Consider the following 20,041-nt stretch of genomic DNA (forward strand, 5'->3'; position numbering starts at 1 on the left):
CTTTTTTTTTTTTAAGATTTTACTTATTCATGAGAGACACAGAGAATAGAGAGAGAGAGAGACAGACAGGCAGAGGGAGAAGCAGGCTCTATGCAGGGAGCCCGATATGGGACTCGATCCCGGGTCCCCAGAATCACTCTGGGCTGAAGGCAGTGCTAAACCGCTGAGCCACTCGGGCTGCCCTATTTTCTTTTTTTTTTTTTTAATTATTTTTTAAAAAAGATTTTTCTTGGGACGCCCAGGTGGCTCAGCAGTTTAGTGCCACCTTTGGCCCGAGGTGCGATCCTGGGGTTCCTGGGATCGAGTCCCACATCGGGCTCCCGGTGCATGGAGCCTGCTTCTCCCTCTGCCTGTGTCCCTGCCTCTCTCTTTCTCTCTCTGTGTCTCTCATGGATAAATAAATAAAATCTTCAAAAAAAAAAAAGATTTTTCTTCATTTGAGAGTGGGCGAGAGCATGAGTGGCGGGGAGGGGCGAAGCAGACGCTCCACTGAGCAGGGACCCCGGGATCATGAGCTGAGCCAAAGACAGACACAACCCACTGAGCCACCCAGGTGTCCCCTTTATTTTCTTTTACATGAAAGAGTTTGTTGTAAAAAGTAACCCCTCCCCGACAGCAGACACACACCTCGCACTCAGGGCCCAGTTCAAGGAAGAACTTGCTGCTCCCATGTGCGGCTTTGCTGTCAGCTGGAGGCTGTTGGCTCCCTTGGGGCCCAGGGTGGTGGGGGATGGCCCCCAGCCCTGTCCCCACTTTTCCCCACCACATCCTTCCCACGCCTTCCTCCAGCGCCAAAGTTGCTGGGAGAACCTGATCTGCAACATCTCCCAGGCCCTCCCTCCACCGTAATGAGTACGGGGTCTTCATCCTTCCAGACCCTCTGCTGTGATTATAACCACACTCAGGCTCATTTTAAACAGAAACCGGCCACTCTTACTATTCTGCATCATGCTTTTCAATACTTACTAGATACTGTCTTTCCATGTCTATCTCATTTTTAGTTTTTTTTATATTTTATTTTTTTAAAAGAGTTTATTTATATTTATAAATCATATAAAAAGATTTGGATAAGGGAACATGGGCTGTGTCTTCATGAGAGACACACAGAGAGAGAGAGAGAGAGAGAGAGAGGCAGAGACACAGGCAGAGGGAGAAGCAGGCTCCGTGCAGGGAGCCCAACGTGGGACTCGATCCCGGGACCCCAGATGCTTAACCGCTGAGCCACCAAGGCGTCCCTATTTTTAACTTTAATAATACATACTATAGATCATTTCATATCAGGATATAGTTTCCATATGCTCTTCTAATAGCTGCATGAATTCCTGTCATTTGCCTATTTCTCTAACAGCTATTGGGCTTTATCTTACTGATTAGGAATTCTTTATATATTAGTGAATTTGTCCTATGAGTTGCAAATATTCCTTTGACCCCACAGGTGCCCCTCCTCCCATTTTTAATTATATCTTAACAGGTAAGTATTGAATCAAATGATCTATTATTTTACAGCTTCTTGATTTTTCTATCACTTTTGTACATCCTTTACCACACTGATATTATTAAAAAAAGAAGCTTCCCCCATACTTAGGTCTAGAACTCCTATTTTATATATTTACATATTTATGTATTTGGGATTTATCTTGGTGGAAGGGATTAAATATAAAATCCAAGTAATTATTTTGACATGGGGATTTTAAAATTTTGATACATAACTTTATATTTCCTCCACAAAAGTCGATTCTAGCAGTAAACTCTGAAAGAAGGTATCTTTCTCCCGGACTTACCACAGATATTATAGTCCACCCTTTATTTGCAATGACAAAATCCAGAAAGTTCTGAAAAAGTTCTTAAAAGGTCTATAAATTCACTGGATGGCAACACTTGACCTGAACTGATGTGAATTTATGAGATCTCCTCCCAGAGTGTGAATGCTCATCATGTTGCTCAGCAGAGATACTAGGTTTGACGCAGGACGTTGCCCTGGGAACCATAAGGGGTGTCCTAATTTATGATATGATGTATATGATATATTACACATACACACCCTATTATTGACTATCTAACCATCTCTGATCTCTCAAACTCATTTACCTTAAAGATTTGGATAAGGGGGGACACCTGGGTGGCTCAGCGGTGGAGCCCCTGCCTTCAGCCTAGGGCGTGATCCTGGAGTCCCGGGATTGAGTCTCACATCAGGCTCCCTGCTAATAGAGCCTGCTTCTCCCTCTGCCTGTGTCTCTGCCTCTCTGTGTCTCTCATGAATAAATAAACAAAATCTTAAAAAAAAAAAAAGTTTTGGATAAGGGAACGTGGACTGAATCATGACTTAGTCTTTTGCTGGAGCCCCAGGTGGAGTCTTTTTCCATCCCCCTGGTGAGCAGGGAGGCTCTGGCCTGCATTGCCTCAGTAGCCTTGGTCCACTTTCAGACCAGACTGTTTCTCACTGTTCATGTGCAGGAGCTATTTAGATGTGGAAAACATTTCCTCCCAGTCTGTTTTTTATCATTTAACTTGGTGTCTGGTGCAAGTCACCATACAGAAGATTTTGATTTCACCTTTTGATGAGGTTTAAATCTTCTATGGTTTGGGGGTTTAATGTCCTCCACAGGAAGACTTTCCCTCCTCAAAGATTAATACAATATTCTAGGTTTCCTTCTAGGATTTTTTTTTATTTAAAGATTTTATTTATTTCCTTCTAGGATTTTTATAATTCAGTTATATATCTTTAATTCATCTGATATTTATTTTGTGTATGAGATAGAGCTCTAACTTTATTTTATTTTCCAAATAGAAAGTCACTGTCTCTTCTTTCCCCTGATTTAAATGCCACATTTATCCTGTATTAAACACCTGTATACACATGGGTCTGTTTCTGGATTCTGTTCTGTCTGTCCCATTTATTTATATGTCTATTCATGTACTCACACTGCACTACATAAATTACAGTAACAATTTATAGCATTTTCTGAGAACTTCAAGGACTCGGCATTTTACACAAATACGTAATTACTTCGATTTATAACCAAAATACATGTTATTTCTGGAAAAATCTGAAATATTGAGAAATAAAAGAAAGCAATACTCAAAATTCAACACTCAAGGAGACCACATGTGAATATGTGTATACATACACTCAGCCATTTGTTTTATATTTTTATAAAAATGAGACTAAAGTCCACAGTCTATAGCCTTTTTCCCATGAACATTTTTCTATGTCAATAAGCATATTACACTACTGCATCATTATCTACAATAAAAATGTCTGTCATTGAGGTTCAGTGAATGCATATTGTAAAGCTTCTTTAGCTAACTTCAGCTACTGGGTAATTGGTCATCTCCAATATTTTTGCTGAACAGAGCTGGTGATAAAAACTCATTTGTGTTTACTAAGCATTTATTCCAACTTTTATTTTTACTCCAACACTTTCTAGGAAGGATACTAAATGGCTAAAATAGGGGATCCCTGAGTGGCTCAGTGGTTTAGCGCCTGCTTTCAGCCCAGGGTATGATCCTGGAGTCCCGGGATCGAGTTCCACATCGGGCTCCCTGCATGGAGCCTGCTTCTCCCTCTGCCTGTGTCTCTGCCTCTCTCTCTCCCTCTGCCTGTGTCTCTGCCTCTCTCTCTCTCTCTCTCTGTGTGTCTCTCATGAATAAATAAATAAAATCTTAAAAAAAAAAAAAACTAAATGGCTAAAATATTAAGCCTATAGCAAACTAGATGGCTAAAGGAGGTCAAAATAATCCCTAGAGGCCGATTAGAAGGATGTCGGTCCAGGGACATACACATCTCCTGAGTGAGCCCAGGTGATGACGGAATTGGTTAAAAACACCATTCTCAGGACTGTCTGTCCTTGGCACCTCTTCTTGAAGGCTAAACTCACCAAGGCCCACTTCCCTCACATGCTGTCCTTGTTCTGCTCATGATGGATGGCTCCGCACTGTCCACGAGTCCTCTCGAGCCTGACATTCAGGGCCACTCCTAGCTTCATCTCGCCTCCTGTGACATCACCTGGGGGATCCTGCCACACGGCTGAGTTGAGCATCGGCTCATCTTCCTAAAATGACCTGCTTTCTCTAGCCTCTGGCTTATCTGTCTCTCTCCCCATTCCTCACCACAAATGCCATTTCCTTCATGGTGCTTTTTTAACATTCTAAGGAGTTTATTATTGTTATTATTATTATTTTTTAAGATTTTATTTATTTATTCACGAGAGACACAGAGAGAGAGAGAGGCAGAGACACAGGCAGAGGGAGAAGCAGGCTCCATGCAGGGAGCCTGACGTGGGACTCGATCCCGGGTCTCCAGGATCACACCCTGGGCTGAAGGCAGGGGCTCAACTGCTGAGCCACCCAGGGATCCCTATTATTATTATTTAGTTTTATTTACTTTAGAGAGAGAGAGTGTGGCAGGGAGGGGGAAAGGGAGAGAGAGACTCCCAAGCAGACTCCCCGCTGAGCCCAACACGGGGCTCCATCCCATGACCCTGAGATCATGTTGAGATGAAACCAAGAGTCAACACTCAACGACTATGCCACTCAGGCATTCCAGAAGTCATCTTTTAAAAAATACTTCCACGGGATCCCTGGGTGGCGCAGCGGTTTGGCGCCTGCCTTTGGCCCAGGGCGCGATCCTGGAGACCCGGGATCGATTCCCACGTCGGGCTCCCGGTGCATGGAGCCTGCTTCTCCCTCTGCCTATGTCTCTGCCTCTCTCTCTGTGTGTGTGTGACTATCATAAATAAATAAATAAATTAAAAAATAAATAAATAAAAAATACTTCCAAAGGACAAATGTTTGGTCATATGTTTATTATATTCTAACTTATCTTCTCTACCAAATTAGTAAAGCATTCAGCCAAGCTCACAGATTGCTATTATAACAGATGTCATAGGTCCTCCCTGGCTTCCATTCCATCTACCTTCCGTGTGAAGAGGACATCAAGTTTGGGTGGGATAGTCCTAACTCTTTCCTACAGAAGTCCCTGCCACACCTAACCTACTTCAGGTATAGCCTTATCTTGCTACAGAGATTCAGGGATAGGCACATGACTAATTTCGTCTAATCAGAGTAAAACCTAGGACTTTTGTCTAATGGCCAAGAGAAATTTCAAAGACAAAGTAGATTTCAGACAGTTTGATCTGTTTGCTGGAACTGATGCAGCCATTTTGCTGCATAAGGGAAAACAGCCCAAGAAAGGAGCAAACACAAAGAAGGCAGAGCTGAAAGAAGTATTAAAAAAAAAAAAAAAAAAGAAGTTAGAGCCTTGATCAAACTGAGCCTGAAGGCCAGACTCCTGCTACAAGTTTCAGTTAGAGGAGCCTATAACTGAACTCTTTGTGTTTAAACTAGTTCTTATAGCAATGTGACCGAATGTTTTCTAGGAGGCTCTCCGAGCCAGCCAGCCACACACTTACCTTCTTTGATAATATCGATAATGTCATTGGCATTGAAGCTGAGTTCATCTGTGTCCTGAGCATCATAGGCATACAGAGCCTTGCACTGTGGCACCTGAGGCTTAGGCTTGGGCTGGGGCTTGGGTCTGCCCCCTGCTGGGGGAGGCCGGCTGGTCGTTTGTCTCCGGACGCTGTGGAGAGAGTGGAGGCAGATGAGAGACGGGACCTAGCAGAAGGCAGCACCATGTAGTGGTCTGGGGCACGGGGACCAGCTCTGGCCTGCTCCGGGTCACATCCGGCTCCATCCTTAGATGATACACCACTCCCCAAACTTTGAGAATAAAAATAGCCCCACCCCCAACTTCAGAAACCGAACTTTTACCAGGGCCACAGAAGCCTGTAGGTGCCTCTCCCCAACAGCAAGCCTTCCCAGAATCAAACACCACCCTGCATTTTGTATTAATAATTCCGCTTTTGTGGGTTTACCACACACACACAAGTATCCCTAAACAGTACACATAATTTGCCTGTTTTTTTTAAAGATTTTATTTATTTATTTATTTATTTATTTATTTATTTATTTATTTATTTGAGAGAGTGTACAAGCTGGGGGGAGCGGCCGGCAGGGGGGGAGGGAGAAGCAGGCTCCCCAGGCAGCCAGGAGCCAGATGCAGGACTCGATCCCAGGACCCTGGGATCGTGACCTGAGCCAAAGGCAGACGCTCAATCCACTGAGCCGCCTAGGTGCCCCAGTTGGCCTGTTTTTTTAATTGTATAAAAAGAATCATGTTCTTTTTTTTAAGAAGGACAGGGGTGGGGAGAGAGAGAGAAAGAATCATCAGCAAGTTCAACGCCCAGCGCAGAACCCAATGTGGGTGGGGCTGGATCTCACAACCCTGAGCTCATGACCTGAGCCAAAATTGAGAGTCGGAGGCTTAGCTTGCTGAGCCCCCCAGGTGCCATGTGTCCTCATGGCCTTACACTCTTCCAGGGCATGACTATGTTACAGTTTACTTACGCAGTCCACTGTTGATGCTCATTTGGGAGGATTTCAGTCTCTAGCATTGCGAAAAAATTAAAACGCTGCTTTGAATATTCTTGTGCGAGAGTTTAACCACAGCAATTTCTCATCTCAGCACTACTGGCCCCCAGGGTCAGCAGTGCTGATAATTCCCTGTGGAGGGGCTGTCCTACACACCGCAGGGTGTCGAGCAGCATCCCTGGCCTCTACCCTCTGGATGCCCAGTAGCACCTCCCCGTCCTCATCGTGGTCATCAAAACCATCTCCAGCACTAGGCCCCTTATCCTAGTCTTCGAGCTCTAAATATACTCTTTCCACACACTATACTGCCTCCAGGATCCATTCAGACATTGTCTGAAAAGCACAGAACTGCAGCTTGAGAGATCCTTCCTCTTTCTTACTTTTTAAGATTTTATTTATTTGAGAGTGAAAGCTAGTGAGCGAGAGCACGAGCAGGGGGGAGAGGGAGAAGCAGGCTCCCAGCTGAGCAGGAAGCCTGATCTGGGACTCAATCTCCGGCCCCCGGGATCGTGACCCAAGCCAAAAGCAGATGCCCAACCGACTGAGCCACCTCAAGAGATCTTTAAACTTGTATCTGAAACAACTATTTGTTAAATATGTTCTCATACAAGGCATTTAGAAAAAATAAAAAGGGGAATAGAAAACATTTTCTTTCCCACTTTGCTTAAGAACAAAACAAGGAAAAGCCTACATTCATTTGCTCACAAAAGAAACAGGCTTACGATTTCTCTAGGAGAAACTGGGCTATACTCAACTCGGTGGGGCTGGCTGTTAGGCCAGGTCTGTTCACACCTGTGGCAGGAAGAGGGGAAGGGAGGATCTTTCTTCCAGCCTGAGTTCTGGAGGGGAAATACATACCCAGCTTTGAGCTGTGGTCTCAGGAGGCCAGAGCCGCTCCGTCTTTGCTGAGGTCTCATGATAAGAGATGCTAACGGGGTGCTGATGAGCAACTTAGATCAGAGTATCTTTTGGGGGGGGTAGGTACTGGCTGCCAGCTGGGGGGTAGGACTGTTCCTGTCAGGGGTGGGGTTTCAGAGGGCTGCCTGGGGGATGGGGTAGCAAATGCCAAGGTTCCTCAGGCTCCATTCTTCTTAGGTCAGCCCCTGTCCCCACCTTCCCACCTACCACCAAGCACTTTTCTTTCATCATAGAGGAAAGGCATCTTATAGATCATTAGCATGACATCATTTCCTCCCTAGTCTATTGGAAATCCCCATTCCCTGCTCAAGAAGTGCTTGCTTCTCCGAAAGCTGGCCAGGCAAGCAGGCTTTTAATTAAGCAACCTATATATTAGGGATGTGTCAGCATTTGGTTAATAAGAGCCATTAGCCTGGATACCAGAAGTCATCTGATTTCCCAGCAACAAGGAGGGGGGGTGTGGAGAGGAGGGGTGTGCATCAGAATACCCTGGGAGCGAGGAAAGCCTCCAGCCTGGTAATTCCAGGGCACAGGGTTGGGAGGGTACACACACACTCTCCCCAATTACTCACAGGTGGAGATCTGGCGTCTCTGGTAGGGGGGAGACCTACCAACATTAGTGCAGGTTGATGAGGCATCTGGGCCCAAGAGTATTGGGACTTAGGTGTAGTCTCCAGGAAAAGGGGCCAGGAGGGCCTCTTAGTGGGGAGAAGATAGATGACCCTCGGAAATGTAGCACTGTCCTTCCTACAGCAATCCTGGGAGTCACCCCCTGGCTCTTTTCCCCATCGCCCCTGGCAGTTCTTCCTCCTTCCTGTCTTTGCTGCCAGTTGCTTCTTTTCTGGGCTCCCCCACCTCAATGTCTATTAGTTCACTTCACTCTCCATTAAAGATCCTAACAGCTTCTTCCCTGCTCATGGACCAAGAGCCTTCATGGGTCCTGCCAGGTGTGGCCCCAACTGGCTTCCAGCCTCAGGTCCTGCCACAGGCCACACTGGTACTTTCCTACCTTTCTTTATGAGCCCTGGTTGGGGTTAAGACATCCCCCCTTTCAAGTACCCCTAGCTTACATCTTTAGAGGATAATGCTTGCCCCTAAGATCAGCAACGAAACAGGGATGTCAGCTCTCACCGCTTCTGTTCAATACTGCACTGGGAGCTGTAGCCAGTCAAGAAGAATAAAAGGCATTCAGACTGGAAAAGAAGTAAAAATACCTCTATCTGCAGATGAGATGACCCTGCATATAGAAAAACCTAAGAAATACACTAAATAACTATGAGAACCAGTAAACAAGTCCAGCAAGATTAAACAATTCTATGTACAGTACATACAAAAGAATATACTACATAGGAGTAAATTTAACACAAGGATAATTCTGTTTATATGAAATATCCAGAGAAAGCTAGTCTATAATGAAAGAAAGTAGATCAGTGGTTCCCTAGGGCTGGGGCTGAGGGTTAGGAGAAGGAGGTCTTTCTTGGAGATGATAAAAATTCTAAATTTAGATTATGATGGGCGTGCCTGGCTGGCTCAGTCAGTAGAGCATGCGACTCTTAATCTCGGGGTCATGAATGTGAGCCCCATGTTGGGTGTAGAGTTTACTTAAAAACAGATTTAAAAAATAGATTACAGGCATGATCCCAGGGTCCTGGGATCAAGTCCTCCATCAGGCTCCCTGCAGGGAGCCTGCCTCTCCTTCTGCCTATGTCTCTACCTCTCTCTCTCTCTCTCTCTCTCTCTCTGTGTGTCTCATGAATAAATAAATAAATAGAATCTTTAAAAAATTAGATTATAAACATGGTTGTACAACTCTGCACTAGAAACTATTGAATGGGGGCAGCTCGGGTGGCTCAGCGATTTGGCACCGCCTTTGGCCCAGGGTATGATCCTGGAGACCCGGGATCAAGTCGGATGTAGGGCTCCCTGCATGGAGCCTGCTTGTGTCTCTGTCTCTCTCTGTGTCTCTCACGAATAAATAAATAAAATCTTAAAAAAAAAAAAAAAAAGAAAAAAAGAAACTATTAAATGGTACTTTAAATGGGTTGATTTAATAGTATATAAATTCTCAAAAAGATCTGCTTTAAAAAAAAAAGAAGTAAATGACGTAGACCCCTGTGGCTCGGCAGCTCACTGCTGTTCTCTGAGTGACTCAGTCTGCTTTGCTGCAGGCGCTGGATGTCCGGAACCAGGGCAGGTGGAGGAGGACACGGAGCGGGGAGGGGCTATTTAAACACCTGTGAGAACACAGCCATTGCACGGTGTTTGGTCCCAACGCATCAGAGGATACCTCCTTAGGGTAAATCAGAGTCAAGCCAATCAAAATAAAATCTCAGGGATTACTGGGGGATGTGGGTTCCCTTGTAGGCCCTGGTCGTCCCAGCCCCGGACAGCTGCCACCATGTAAAGCCATCTGGTGACTTATCACTTGGCTAAACAGGGTTCCCAGTTCTCCATGTTTCGGAGCAGGGAAAGCCCAGGCAGAGTTGAGATGAGGCTGTTTGCCAGGGAGCAGCTCTGCATCTTTTTTTTTTTTTTTTTTTTAAGATTTTATTTATTTATTCATGAGAGACACAGAGGGAGGCAGAGACACGGGCAGAGGGAGAAGCAGGCTCCATGCAGGGAGCCCGACGTGGGACTCGATCCCAGGACTCCAGGATCACGCCCTGGGCCGAAGGCAGGCGCTAAACTGCTGAGCCACCCAGGGATCCCCAGCTCTGCGTCTTGCATTAGAGAACCGTCTGTTTAGACACCCGACCCCGAGGTCACCGCGATCTGGCTCTTCCCTGTTTACTTTAAGATTTGATTTATTTATATATTTGAGAGAGAGAGAGAGAGGGAAAGAGAGCAGCAGGGAGGCGGGGCAGAGGGAGAGGGAGAAGCAGACTCTGCACCGAGCGGGGAGCCCGACGGGGGATCCCCGGACTCCCAGACCATGACCTGAGCAGAAGGCAGCTGCGTCATTGACTGAACCCCCAGGCGCCCCTGGCTCCTCCTTGTTTAAACGTCCCCTGTGACCCGACAGGAGTGCAACTGCCCCAGGAGGGCAGCCGGTTAGAGAAGTCGCTGCTGCCTCGCTCCCACGCTGGGCCGGCTTCCCCCCTTCTGGTGTGTGCCGACAGGGGGAGGTCATCGGGGACCCCTCGCTGGTGCCTAGGGCGGTGGCTGCCCCGGGCAAGGGGGTGCACGGGGCGTGTTCACCGGCGCTGCTTCATTTCACCTCCCAACACTCCAGAAGTGACTGTCGCACGATCCTGGGGCTTCCTGCCGGTCTCCTCCCTAGATGGCGCAGTGGCAGGTGCACGAGGCTCCCGGAGCTCCAGCCGCGCTCACTTGCCTTCCCTTGGCCTGGCCTGCGCTCAGCCGCCAGTGGACACTGCTCATCCCTGCTCGGCCTCCGGTTTGCCTTCCAACCCCGGCGGCGACCCGGGCGGCCCCCAGCTGCTCAGAGCGGGGGAGCGGCGCGGCCTGGAGGCTTGGGCATCATCCAGCCGACACCCTCCTGGGACAGCAGGTGCCACGGGGGCAGGGCCTGGGCCTCGTCGTGCTCAGCACTGTAGCCCCTGGATCTGGCACCAGGCCCGGGGACACCGAGCGGCCTCAGTCTGCACCTTCTCGTGGAGGGACGGTGCGCAGCAGGGAAGGGTTCGAGCCCCAGCTCGGCCACCGGCTGGCAGGCGACTTGGGTAGGTTGCTTCCCCTTACTTTAAAGATCATGTCTCCATCTGTTCAAAAAGGAGATTCAGGCAATGGTCCAGGTCCTTTTTCTAATTCTTAGGACGCTTTGCAGCGCGCTCTCCACAAACGCCCTACTGTCAGATGTGGCGCGGAGCACAGGAAGCCTGTGCCAGGACAAGACTGCTGCCTCTACGCTCTACCGCAGTGTAGACGAGACTGCTGCCTCTACGCTCTACCGCAGTGTAGACGAGACTGCTGCCTCTACGCTCTACCGCAGTGTAGACGAGACTGCTGCCTCTACGCTCTACCGCAGTGTAGACGAGACTGCTGCCTCTACGCTCTACCGCAGTGTAGACGAGACTGCTGCCTCTACGCTCTTACCACAGTGTAGACGAGATTGCTGCCTCTACGCTCTACCGCAGTGTAGACCCGAAAACCATCACAGAAGAACAGTCAGGAGCAACAGCCATTTTCCCGACTCTATCTTAGCCTCAGCCTTAAACCCACACAATCCCCTTTGCATCACTAGGTGGCGATCCTGTGTAATCCATAATGAGGAAAGAGCCTACTCGCTGCCAGAAATGGATTAATGAGGCCTTTTAGGTGCCTGGAGCCTTCCAAACGCAGCCCCTGTGCAGCCAGTGCAGTGAAGAAGGGGTCCAGACCGCCCGCCCAGCAAACAAGACCCTCATGCTCAGGGACTCAGTCCAGCCCAGGAGACAGGGTTGTTACACCTCAGGAATTTTGTGAGTCAGTTGTTAAAACACAGCCATTGTTACAGATGAAATGGATGATACAACTGAATGAATTAAAAGCAAAGGCAGTAAATACTCATCACTCAACCCTTCCTAATTATCTCACTACCTTTTCCTTCTGTCTACATGCTTGACATTATACATAAAGGTCTGGTTGCTCAAGGATGGCGGAAACACTATTATACAGTGGCACGTGGCTACGCATCTCCTTCCAAGTCTGAGGCCAGTGGGGTCATGCTGGTAGCTTGCCCTTGGCCATGGTGAGTGGAAACGGAGTACAACTTAGGCCCTTCTATGTCCAGAGAGCCGGACACACTGTTGTCCCCACACTGTCGTGGTGCCTAAATTTGCCTTGTAACGCACATGCAGGAGTCAGGTCATTTTGGTACCTCTGATATTTTAGGACATGTGCACTCCTAATAAGCTTTACATGATTGAAAACTGTTACAAAAACAATTATTTCATTAGGATAATGGGGGTTGGAGCAAGAATTTCATTCTCACAATAAGTTGTGTTTCCTGTTGCCATTTTGATAATACACGCTCACTTTATACATATTAACATAGAGTTCTAAAGCTCCATGTCACTGAGCATTCAGTGTTTCCTTCTGTGTAACTTCAGCACAGTATATTTTTTTCTTTTCAAAAAAAGATTTTATTTATTTATTTATTCATGAGAGACACACAGAGAGAGAGGCAGAGACATAAGCAGAGAAGCAGGCTCTCTGTGGGGAGCCCAGTGGAGGACTTGATCCCAGGACCCCTGGATCACGACCCAAGACAAAGGCAGATGCTGAACCACTGAGCCACCCAGGTGGCCCTAATCCAGTTTCCCTACGACAACATGACCCATCATATCAGGGGAATTTGTACACACCTACCACGTGAGTGTATCTGTTCCCCATGAAGAGGGCGAGCTATAGCAACCTGCTTTCACAGCAGATCGTTTTTCTGTGTAGGGCATCGGAGCTCCAGTGCAACCTCACCCTGACCTACACCCCAAGGTGTCCGGGGAAATCAGGCGCCCCACCTCCAGGTCACTCTGTGCAAACCCGCTCTGCTGGAGAAGCCGTGTCGTGTCAGTGGCTAGGGCCACCAGTGCTGCCCCTGCCCTGAGACCTCAGGATGCCAAGCGACCGCTGAACCCTCATGGACAGCCACCCAACCTCACGAGATGCCAAGAGCCCACAAGGAAGCAGAACCCCAAATGACGTCCATCATGACAAGGCTCTCAGAAGGGAGCGTTCATGCATTTGCTCTCTTCTAGTAACGTCACTGTTCCTGGGATGTGAGCTGCTCCGGGGAAAGGAGCTAAGGATGTATCACTAGGAAAAGATTGGGGGTGTGGGCCAGCACAGGTGGAGGGAAGTTTGGGGCTTCACTGACATGGTCCAGATGGAGCTAGTGTCTGTCGTACTGTTACCTCGTAGCTCTGCACCCCCAGAGAGCAGCATGCAGGACACACGTGTGTGAGGGCCAAGGTGCCTCCCGGACCGGTCCCTGTGTCTGGCTTCCGCAGGCCGCCTGTCCCCCTCAGTAGAGCCTGCGATGCCTGAAGCTTAGACCCGCGTGGAGTCCAGAGCTCTATGCAGGCCAGAGATTTTCTCGAGAGAAAAGCCACCTTTCAATCCTGGTGGGATATTACTCTTTCCCCATTAGACAGGAGCACACGGATCACAGTCATAAAACTGATACAAATAAACTTTCCAGGTGCCCAATGCTCGCCCCCTACCAAGCCCTGACTTCGGGAAGCCCTGAGGAGTGGGCCTGCACCTTAGATTATTCGGGAAGCCCTGAGGAGTGGGCCTGCACCTCCCTACTACACAGGCGAGGACACCAAGGTGCAGAAGGATTGCGTGACGCACACGAGTGGGCACAGCTGGCGCTCAGGGAAGCGAGCCAGGAGTCCAGCCCGCCGCGCAGAGAAGGCATGTGGCTCAGCAAATACCTGATGAGCGAATTGACGAAGGAACCAAGAAAGGAAACGGGATGGACACCCAGTCCCTGCATCTGTGATCCTCTGCTCTCTGCACACCACCAGGCCACCTTCCGTGAGCTTCTCTGCAGCTCCCACACTCTGGGGCAGCGGGCTGTACCAAGTCCATGCCAGGGGGAGCTGGGATTAAGCTTTCTACTATCACCTCTTTGCTCTGCAGATGTGAAATTTAGGTCTTGAAATTCCAAGAAGGAAAATAATGGCATTTTGTTTCATTGGCTCTTTAAAATATGCTCTGTTCCAAAAGGTTGAATCTATAAACATTACTGGAAATGTGGGAATGGATGCCAGGAATTCCTAAGCCTCATGTCTGCCTGGGCCTGGATACGGCTGCTGCTCCTGTAGATTATGGGTTGAGAAATATTGCTATTGGACACTTGTTGGAAATTTTAAGCCCCTTGAAAATATGACTCCATTAGGAGAATCTTGTCAAGAGACATAGAGGCAGCATTTGAATTTTTCTATCGATCCCCTCCGCCCTTTGTGGCATGGCCAGAAGCCCTAGCACTGAACACTTTCAATATTTTTCTGTTTCTCCAACTTCTAGTTGGATTAATCTCTAGAGTATCTCAAAATTTCCTAAAGTTGCCCTCCCATGAAATAGACCATAGGATTAAAGAGGCCAACAGAAAAGACATTTCCAGTCTAGATTTTAATGCTTCCAGTAATGAACTGGAGATTATGTGCACCTCAGATATAGGAGGGATAACATAAAGCATATTTGACTAGCAAATCAAGTGTTCCTGCGAAAAGGCTGATGAATGAACTGTCTGTGAGGTTCTTGCTTAACCTGTTCTCTTTCCTGACAATCAGGAAAGATCTTGAACCTGCAGCAGACATTTCAAAAGGTATGCTAAGAGACTGCAGGATAATGATTCCCTGTATATCTCTCTTAGTCTCCTTGGACAGAAACAATGAGGATGACGCTAAGAATAGCTCCAATGTCACAAACACGGCAAGGCAAGCATCAAGAACCCAGTTGGGATGGTAACTTAGCGAAGCTGCTTCTTCTTCTTCTTTTTTTTTTTTAAGATTTTATTTATTTATTCATGAGAGACACACAGAGAGAGAGAGGCAGAGACACAGGCAGAGGGAGAAGCAGGCTCCATGCAGGGAGCTCGATGTGGGACTCGATCCTGGGACCCCAGGATCATGCCCTGAGCCAAACACAGATTCTCAACCACTGAGCCACCCAGGTGTCTCTCTCTCTCTCTCTCTTTTTTTTTTTTTTTTTTTTAAAGATTTTATTTATTTATTCATTCATGGGAGACACAGAGAGAGGCAGAGCCACAGGCAGAGGGAGCAGCAGGCTCCACGCAGGGAGCCCGATGTGCAAAGGCTTCTTGCTCTCTCCAAAAAACCTGGCTGAACCTAAAACGAACTGACCAAGACTTCCTTGAATTAACTTGAGGTGCTAATTACACCATTTGATTTTATCCACATTACACGATCCAAAAGAAATGATCGCTTATGTTACATATGTCTATATGGAAAAGTGCACTGGGTTGGGAGAAGGAAAAGAAAGATGTGCCCAAGGATGTGAAAGCCCAAGCAGCAAAAGACGGCGGTATTCTTGTTTTTATGGATCGGCACATTCAAGGTCACCATTTGGAGCTCACATATAGGAGTTCTCGTGTTTGTGGAAAGGTTTGGGACGCCAAAATCCACTGTTTACGCCACCAAGCTCCTGTGAAATTAATGCAATTCGTGTTTTCTTGGAGAAGAGGAGCTATTAAATGCAGCTAACCTCGAGGCTCCTGAAATGCCTTGGGCATGTCTAAGGTCTCTGACCACATGAGAAATTATTTTAATTTTCACTTTATGTGTTTTAGAAAATAAATACTAAGAAAAAACTTAGCCCTTTGACCGGGTATGATTTTTTTTTAAAGGGATATTTGCATCACAGCAGATGTAAGTGTACAACGAAGAGGCTGGCTGAGATTCTCGTAGCTAGCTGGCTCCGTGCACCTCGTGCACCTCGTAAGAGCACATGCACAACAGGAGGTCAGTAACTGCTTACTGCCTGGGAGATGGCCGTGAAGGAGCCCTCCACGCCCAGCCCCATGGCCCTCGCCACGGCAGCACCATGTAGCTTCATGCATCGACTCAGAGGTGGCAAAGGGCGTGATAAGACTTACATAGGGAGCCACGCAGCTGAGGGCTGGAAGGGAGCAGCCTCAGTTAAGACACAATGTTCCTAAATTGCCTGCTTTTGGCTGACAGATGCTCCCAGTTGGCTGGTGTGCAAGTCTGTAACTTGCAAAGCAGGGCTGGAAAGATGGTCTTGCTTGCCAAAGCCAAAGCAAGTAGGAAGCTAACAGACAGAGCTAAGAGATTCGGTGCATTTTGTTGGTTGATTTTAATCCCCCTGCCTGCTTTGGGACATCACCCCGGGCCCAGAAAGGCTGTTTGATTATTTTCACTGTGTCTATCCATCTGAATAGCGTAGGTCTCAGTTATAGAGTAAAAATCCTATCTCCTCCTCAACAGCACCCTTTCAATTCACTTGTACACAGAACCTTTTTTGGCTTTATCAATTAGACACCAGATGCCTTCAGATGATTGGGTTTCAAAATGTGGTCCCTGGATCAGCAGCAGCAGCATCTGAGAACTTGGTAGAAATGTAAATTCTCGGGCACCGCTCTAGACCTACCGAATCAGAAACTCTGGAAGTGGTCCAGGAAGTTCTCCAGGTGATTCTGTGCACACTGAAGTCTGAGAAGCAGCACTGTCTTCGACCAAACCAATCAGGTAGGCCGTGATCGTTAGAGCTGGTGGGAGGTGCGAGTGTGGGGGTGGGTGGGGAGAGAGACCCAGTGAAGAGCAGCGACCCCTCAACAGCCAGCCATCTGCACAAAACTGAGGTGCTTTCATATCTGAAGCCCAAATGAGGTGCGATTTACAAGATGGAAAGGCACCCCAGGAGAACGTGGTTAAGTTTGTAAGAGCTTTGTGGTCTTTAGAAGGGGGCTGACAAGGCAGGAAAAACACCCTGCAAGGGGGCCAAGATGTGAGCCAGAGGAGCTGTTGTTTCTCTCCCAGCATGGCTCGATTTCATACACAAGTCCCCTGAGGATGCACAAAACTTCATCATTCTAGAGACACGGAGAGAATGGGAATGGAGGTGGGCCCCAGGGAGGGGAAGAATGGGCTGCAGCAGGCCCATTCTGGAGTTCAGCAGGGGAAGGTGCTCCACTGCTGAGGATCATGAGGCTTGGATAGTTCCTTACAAGTCACTAGTTCAACCACCATGAGATAATGGCTGGACCACCGTCACCCCCACCGCCAACATCGTCATCAGGCCTCGGCTGACCGAGTAGCCTCTTGCATGCCCAGTTCCGTGCCGGGTATCCTATGTATGTTATTTCGAGTCCTCCCTACAGCCCTGCCAGCCTGTTGGTATTACATCAGTGTGTGAATGAGAAGATGAAGCTCAGAGAGGGTAAGCAGCAGGTCCAATGTTAGATGGGTAACAGGGACTCAAACGAGATCCTCATCTTTATCTGATATTTGACAACATCCCTCCACAGTATTTCTGCCTGGTTATTTCCACCCACCTTTAACTGGATACCTCCAGGGACAAGGTGCTCCTTACATCCCAGCTCATCTTTGGGCTTCTAGAATGCTCTTTTGTTTACTGAAGCCAAAATCTACCACCTGGCAGTAGAATTCACTGACTTGTCTTAAAGCTGAACCATTTTATGTCTGGTGATTCCAAAGGACGTGTCCAACCCCGATCCGCAAGGATGACTCTCTGAATACCAATATAGAGTTCCAGAAGTCTTTACTTCCTCCAGCTAAAAACCCTGGGTTTCTTTTTTACCAGTCTCCACTTTCAGTTCTAGAAAGGCAGAGAGGCTCTCATTTGGAAGGCCTGAAGATCTGTATTCATAAAAACATCCATACCTCACAGAAGGCTGAGGTGTTATCCTTAACGTTCCTAATGACTCTTTGAGCTACATACAGTGTTTATGCAACTGCAGTCAAGGACAGAGATCAAAACCCCAACATTAAAAAAATAATATAAACAAACAAACAAACAAACAAACCCAACATTCCTCAGCCATGCCAGCCAGCAAGACAGGTTACCGAGTAACTGAATCTCAGGGCTGAAGGGGACCCTCTTTGGAGGTTCACAATAAGCCATCTCCAGAGAATGAGTCGTGTGCTATCAACTGGCTGTACTTTTAGAAATGTCAACCAAGGGCCTCATGGTTTTGGGTTCTGGATCACAACATGCAGGTGGTAAAGCAACTTGAGAATCATGTAGAGACTACTCAAAGGAATCCCTGGACCTTGCTGTGATCAAGAGAGAGGTCACCAGCGTCATCTGTCAGAGGTGGGACTCTTACCCGGCGGCACCCTGGTCTGGGACCTTAAGGAAATCCAAGCTCTCCGGAGTCTGTGATACTCGGTCTGAACCGGTGGACTGCTGTCGTGGCAAGGGCGGGCGGGCCATGGAGGTGTACAGACTTTTCTGATTTAACCTCTGGTTTCCAGGAGCATGAGGATGTGGCACAAACTGGTTTTTGATGACTCCATTCTGATGGTGTCCTAGAGAGAGGAAAAGGGGAGAAAACAACTCTTGAATGTTCTGAGCTGCCAAAAGGCTCTCCAAATTCCTTCCAGCTTTCAGCCAAGAGCAAGCCACTTAGCTTCTCTGGGCCCCTGTTTTCCCATCTGAAGATACAGAGGGCCCGACTGCAACTGTACGGTGAGGAACAGAGCTAATACACTGCGGGCGGCCTAGCAAGTGACTGGAACAGAGCAGACACTCACACGTGCTTGTTGAATCTGACATTAGAATCACCAGATGTTCAGGGTTTCAGAGCCCACATGCAAGGAAAGGTAAGCTTGCAATGAGTTGGCAGGCGCATTCTTAGATCTAAGAAAAATTATGAGGTTATGATTCAGGAGGGCTGGCAGGCAGCTGTTTAAACAGTTAGACATCATTTCAAGGGGTCAGCCTTAGGTGTCCTCTGCAGGAGCCCGCTGTGGGAGGTAGAGGGAGCACTCCACACAGGCAAGGGGAAATGTGGTCACTGGCTGGATCAATCAGCAGAGGGCAAGTTCTCTTCGCCAAACAACTGTTCCTAGTCAGGATCACATTATCTGGTAAGTAATGGAATATGGCGATGGGCTCCAAACCACAGGCCCTGGCTGAATGGGGCATTATCATTCCATTGTGTGTATGATCTCTTCTCCTCCCTTATCTCTTCTCCCACCGGCAGATCTGGGCAAGAATGCAGGAGAACAAGACCCCCCGAGGCACATTTGGGTGAACCTACCATAAAATCGCTTCCAGTGGAATTAAGAAAACACTCTTTGGTACAGATGGGACAATCCCTCCTTTATAAGAGGGAGTAGTTGGTCAGTTTTGGCTCTGCCTCCATTAGCTCTGTTGACCTTGAGCAAGATATGGGACCCTCGGGTGTGTCAGTTGCATGAAGGAGACGAGGAGTGTGGTGAGCACCTACTTGCTGCCAGGGTTGCCAAGGAGAAGGCCATACCAGAGAGGGTGAGCCCTAGGGCTGCAATAGTGGAAGTGGGAAGTTCATGGATGGGCCACTCCATGCTGCTCAGGACCCACTCACCCTTCATAAGTTCAGAAATTAATAATAAGCACTTAGAAACATTCAGGGCAGCTTCATAGACATTTTTCATGTCTTTTGAATCCAGCAAGAAATTTGGGCTTTTATATCTTGAATGCTTTTAAAATTCCATTCTTTGAGTAATTTTTATTACTTGCAAAATTATGGTTTGTGATGGGTTGAAAAAGAAAGAAATAAATTAAGAAATGAAAGAGAGAGAGGAAAGAAAAAGAACAACCAACCAACCTTGTTCCTTCACCACAAATAGTGTGAGAAAGGCTGATATAAGGGATTTGGGTCCAACTGCCTCATTTTATTGATGAAGAAACGGTCACGTAGAGAGGCTGGGAGCAGAGCTCAAGGTCAGGTATTTGGTCTAAGGCAACTTTGGCCAACCTAGCTGAGGCAAACGAGCTTTCCAGGTGGTCTGGCCAGGATCTTGCACAGGGGAGGGGTAGGGGGCCAGCACATCAGTAGTAACACAATCCTACAGTGGTTCTGTTAGGTTCCTTTGTGCTTGGATTTTCTTCAAGGGCGAGAGCAGAGGGGAGGAGAGAGAGCTCGGCCAGGCAGCATGGGGACTCCAAGAGAGATGAGAATTACTTTCTTACTTCTAGGCATGGGCGCTCATATTTTAGCACGCCAACGGTGAGATTCCAGAGCAGGAGACAAAAG

The 20,041-nt window shown here is 47.7% G+C and overlaps 1 protein-coding gene across 1 annotated transcript in view; it reads right to left on the reverse strand.

The window, feature by feature from the left end:
• The window catches only part of MYO1E (myosin IE), a 199,422-nt gene that overhangs the window by 1,248 nt on the left and 178,133 nt on the right, over positions 1 to 20,041 (reverse strand). The window contains exons 26-27 of the mRNA XM_072808823.1: positions 18,128 to 18,329; positions 5,412 to 5,581 (exon numbers count right to left, since the gene is read on the reverse strand). Coding sequence (XP_072664924.1) covers positions 5,412 to 5,581; positions 18,128 to 18,329 — 372 coding nt within the window. The remainder of the gene's footprint in view (positions 1 to 5,411; positions 5,582 to 18,127; positions 18,330 to 20,041) is intronic.

The sequence above is a fragment of the Canis lupus genome, chromosome 32 (genome assembly GCF_048164855.1).
Source record: "Canis lupus baileyi chromosome 32, mCanLup2.hap1, whole genome shotgun sequence".
NCBI classification, from domain to species: Eukaryota; Metazoa; Chordata; class Mammalia; order Carnivora; family Canidae; genus Canis; species Canis lupus.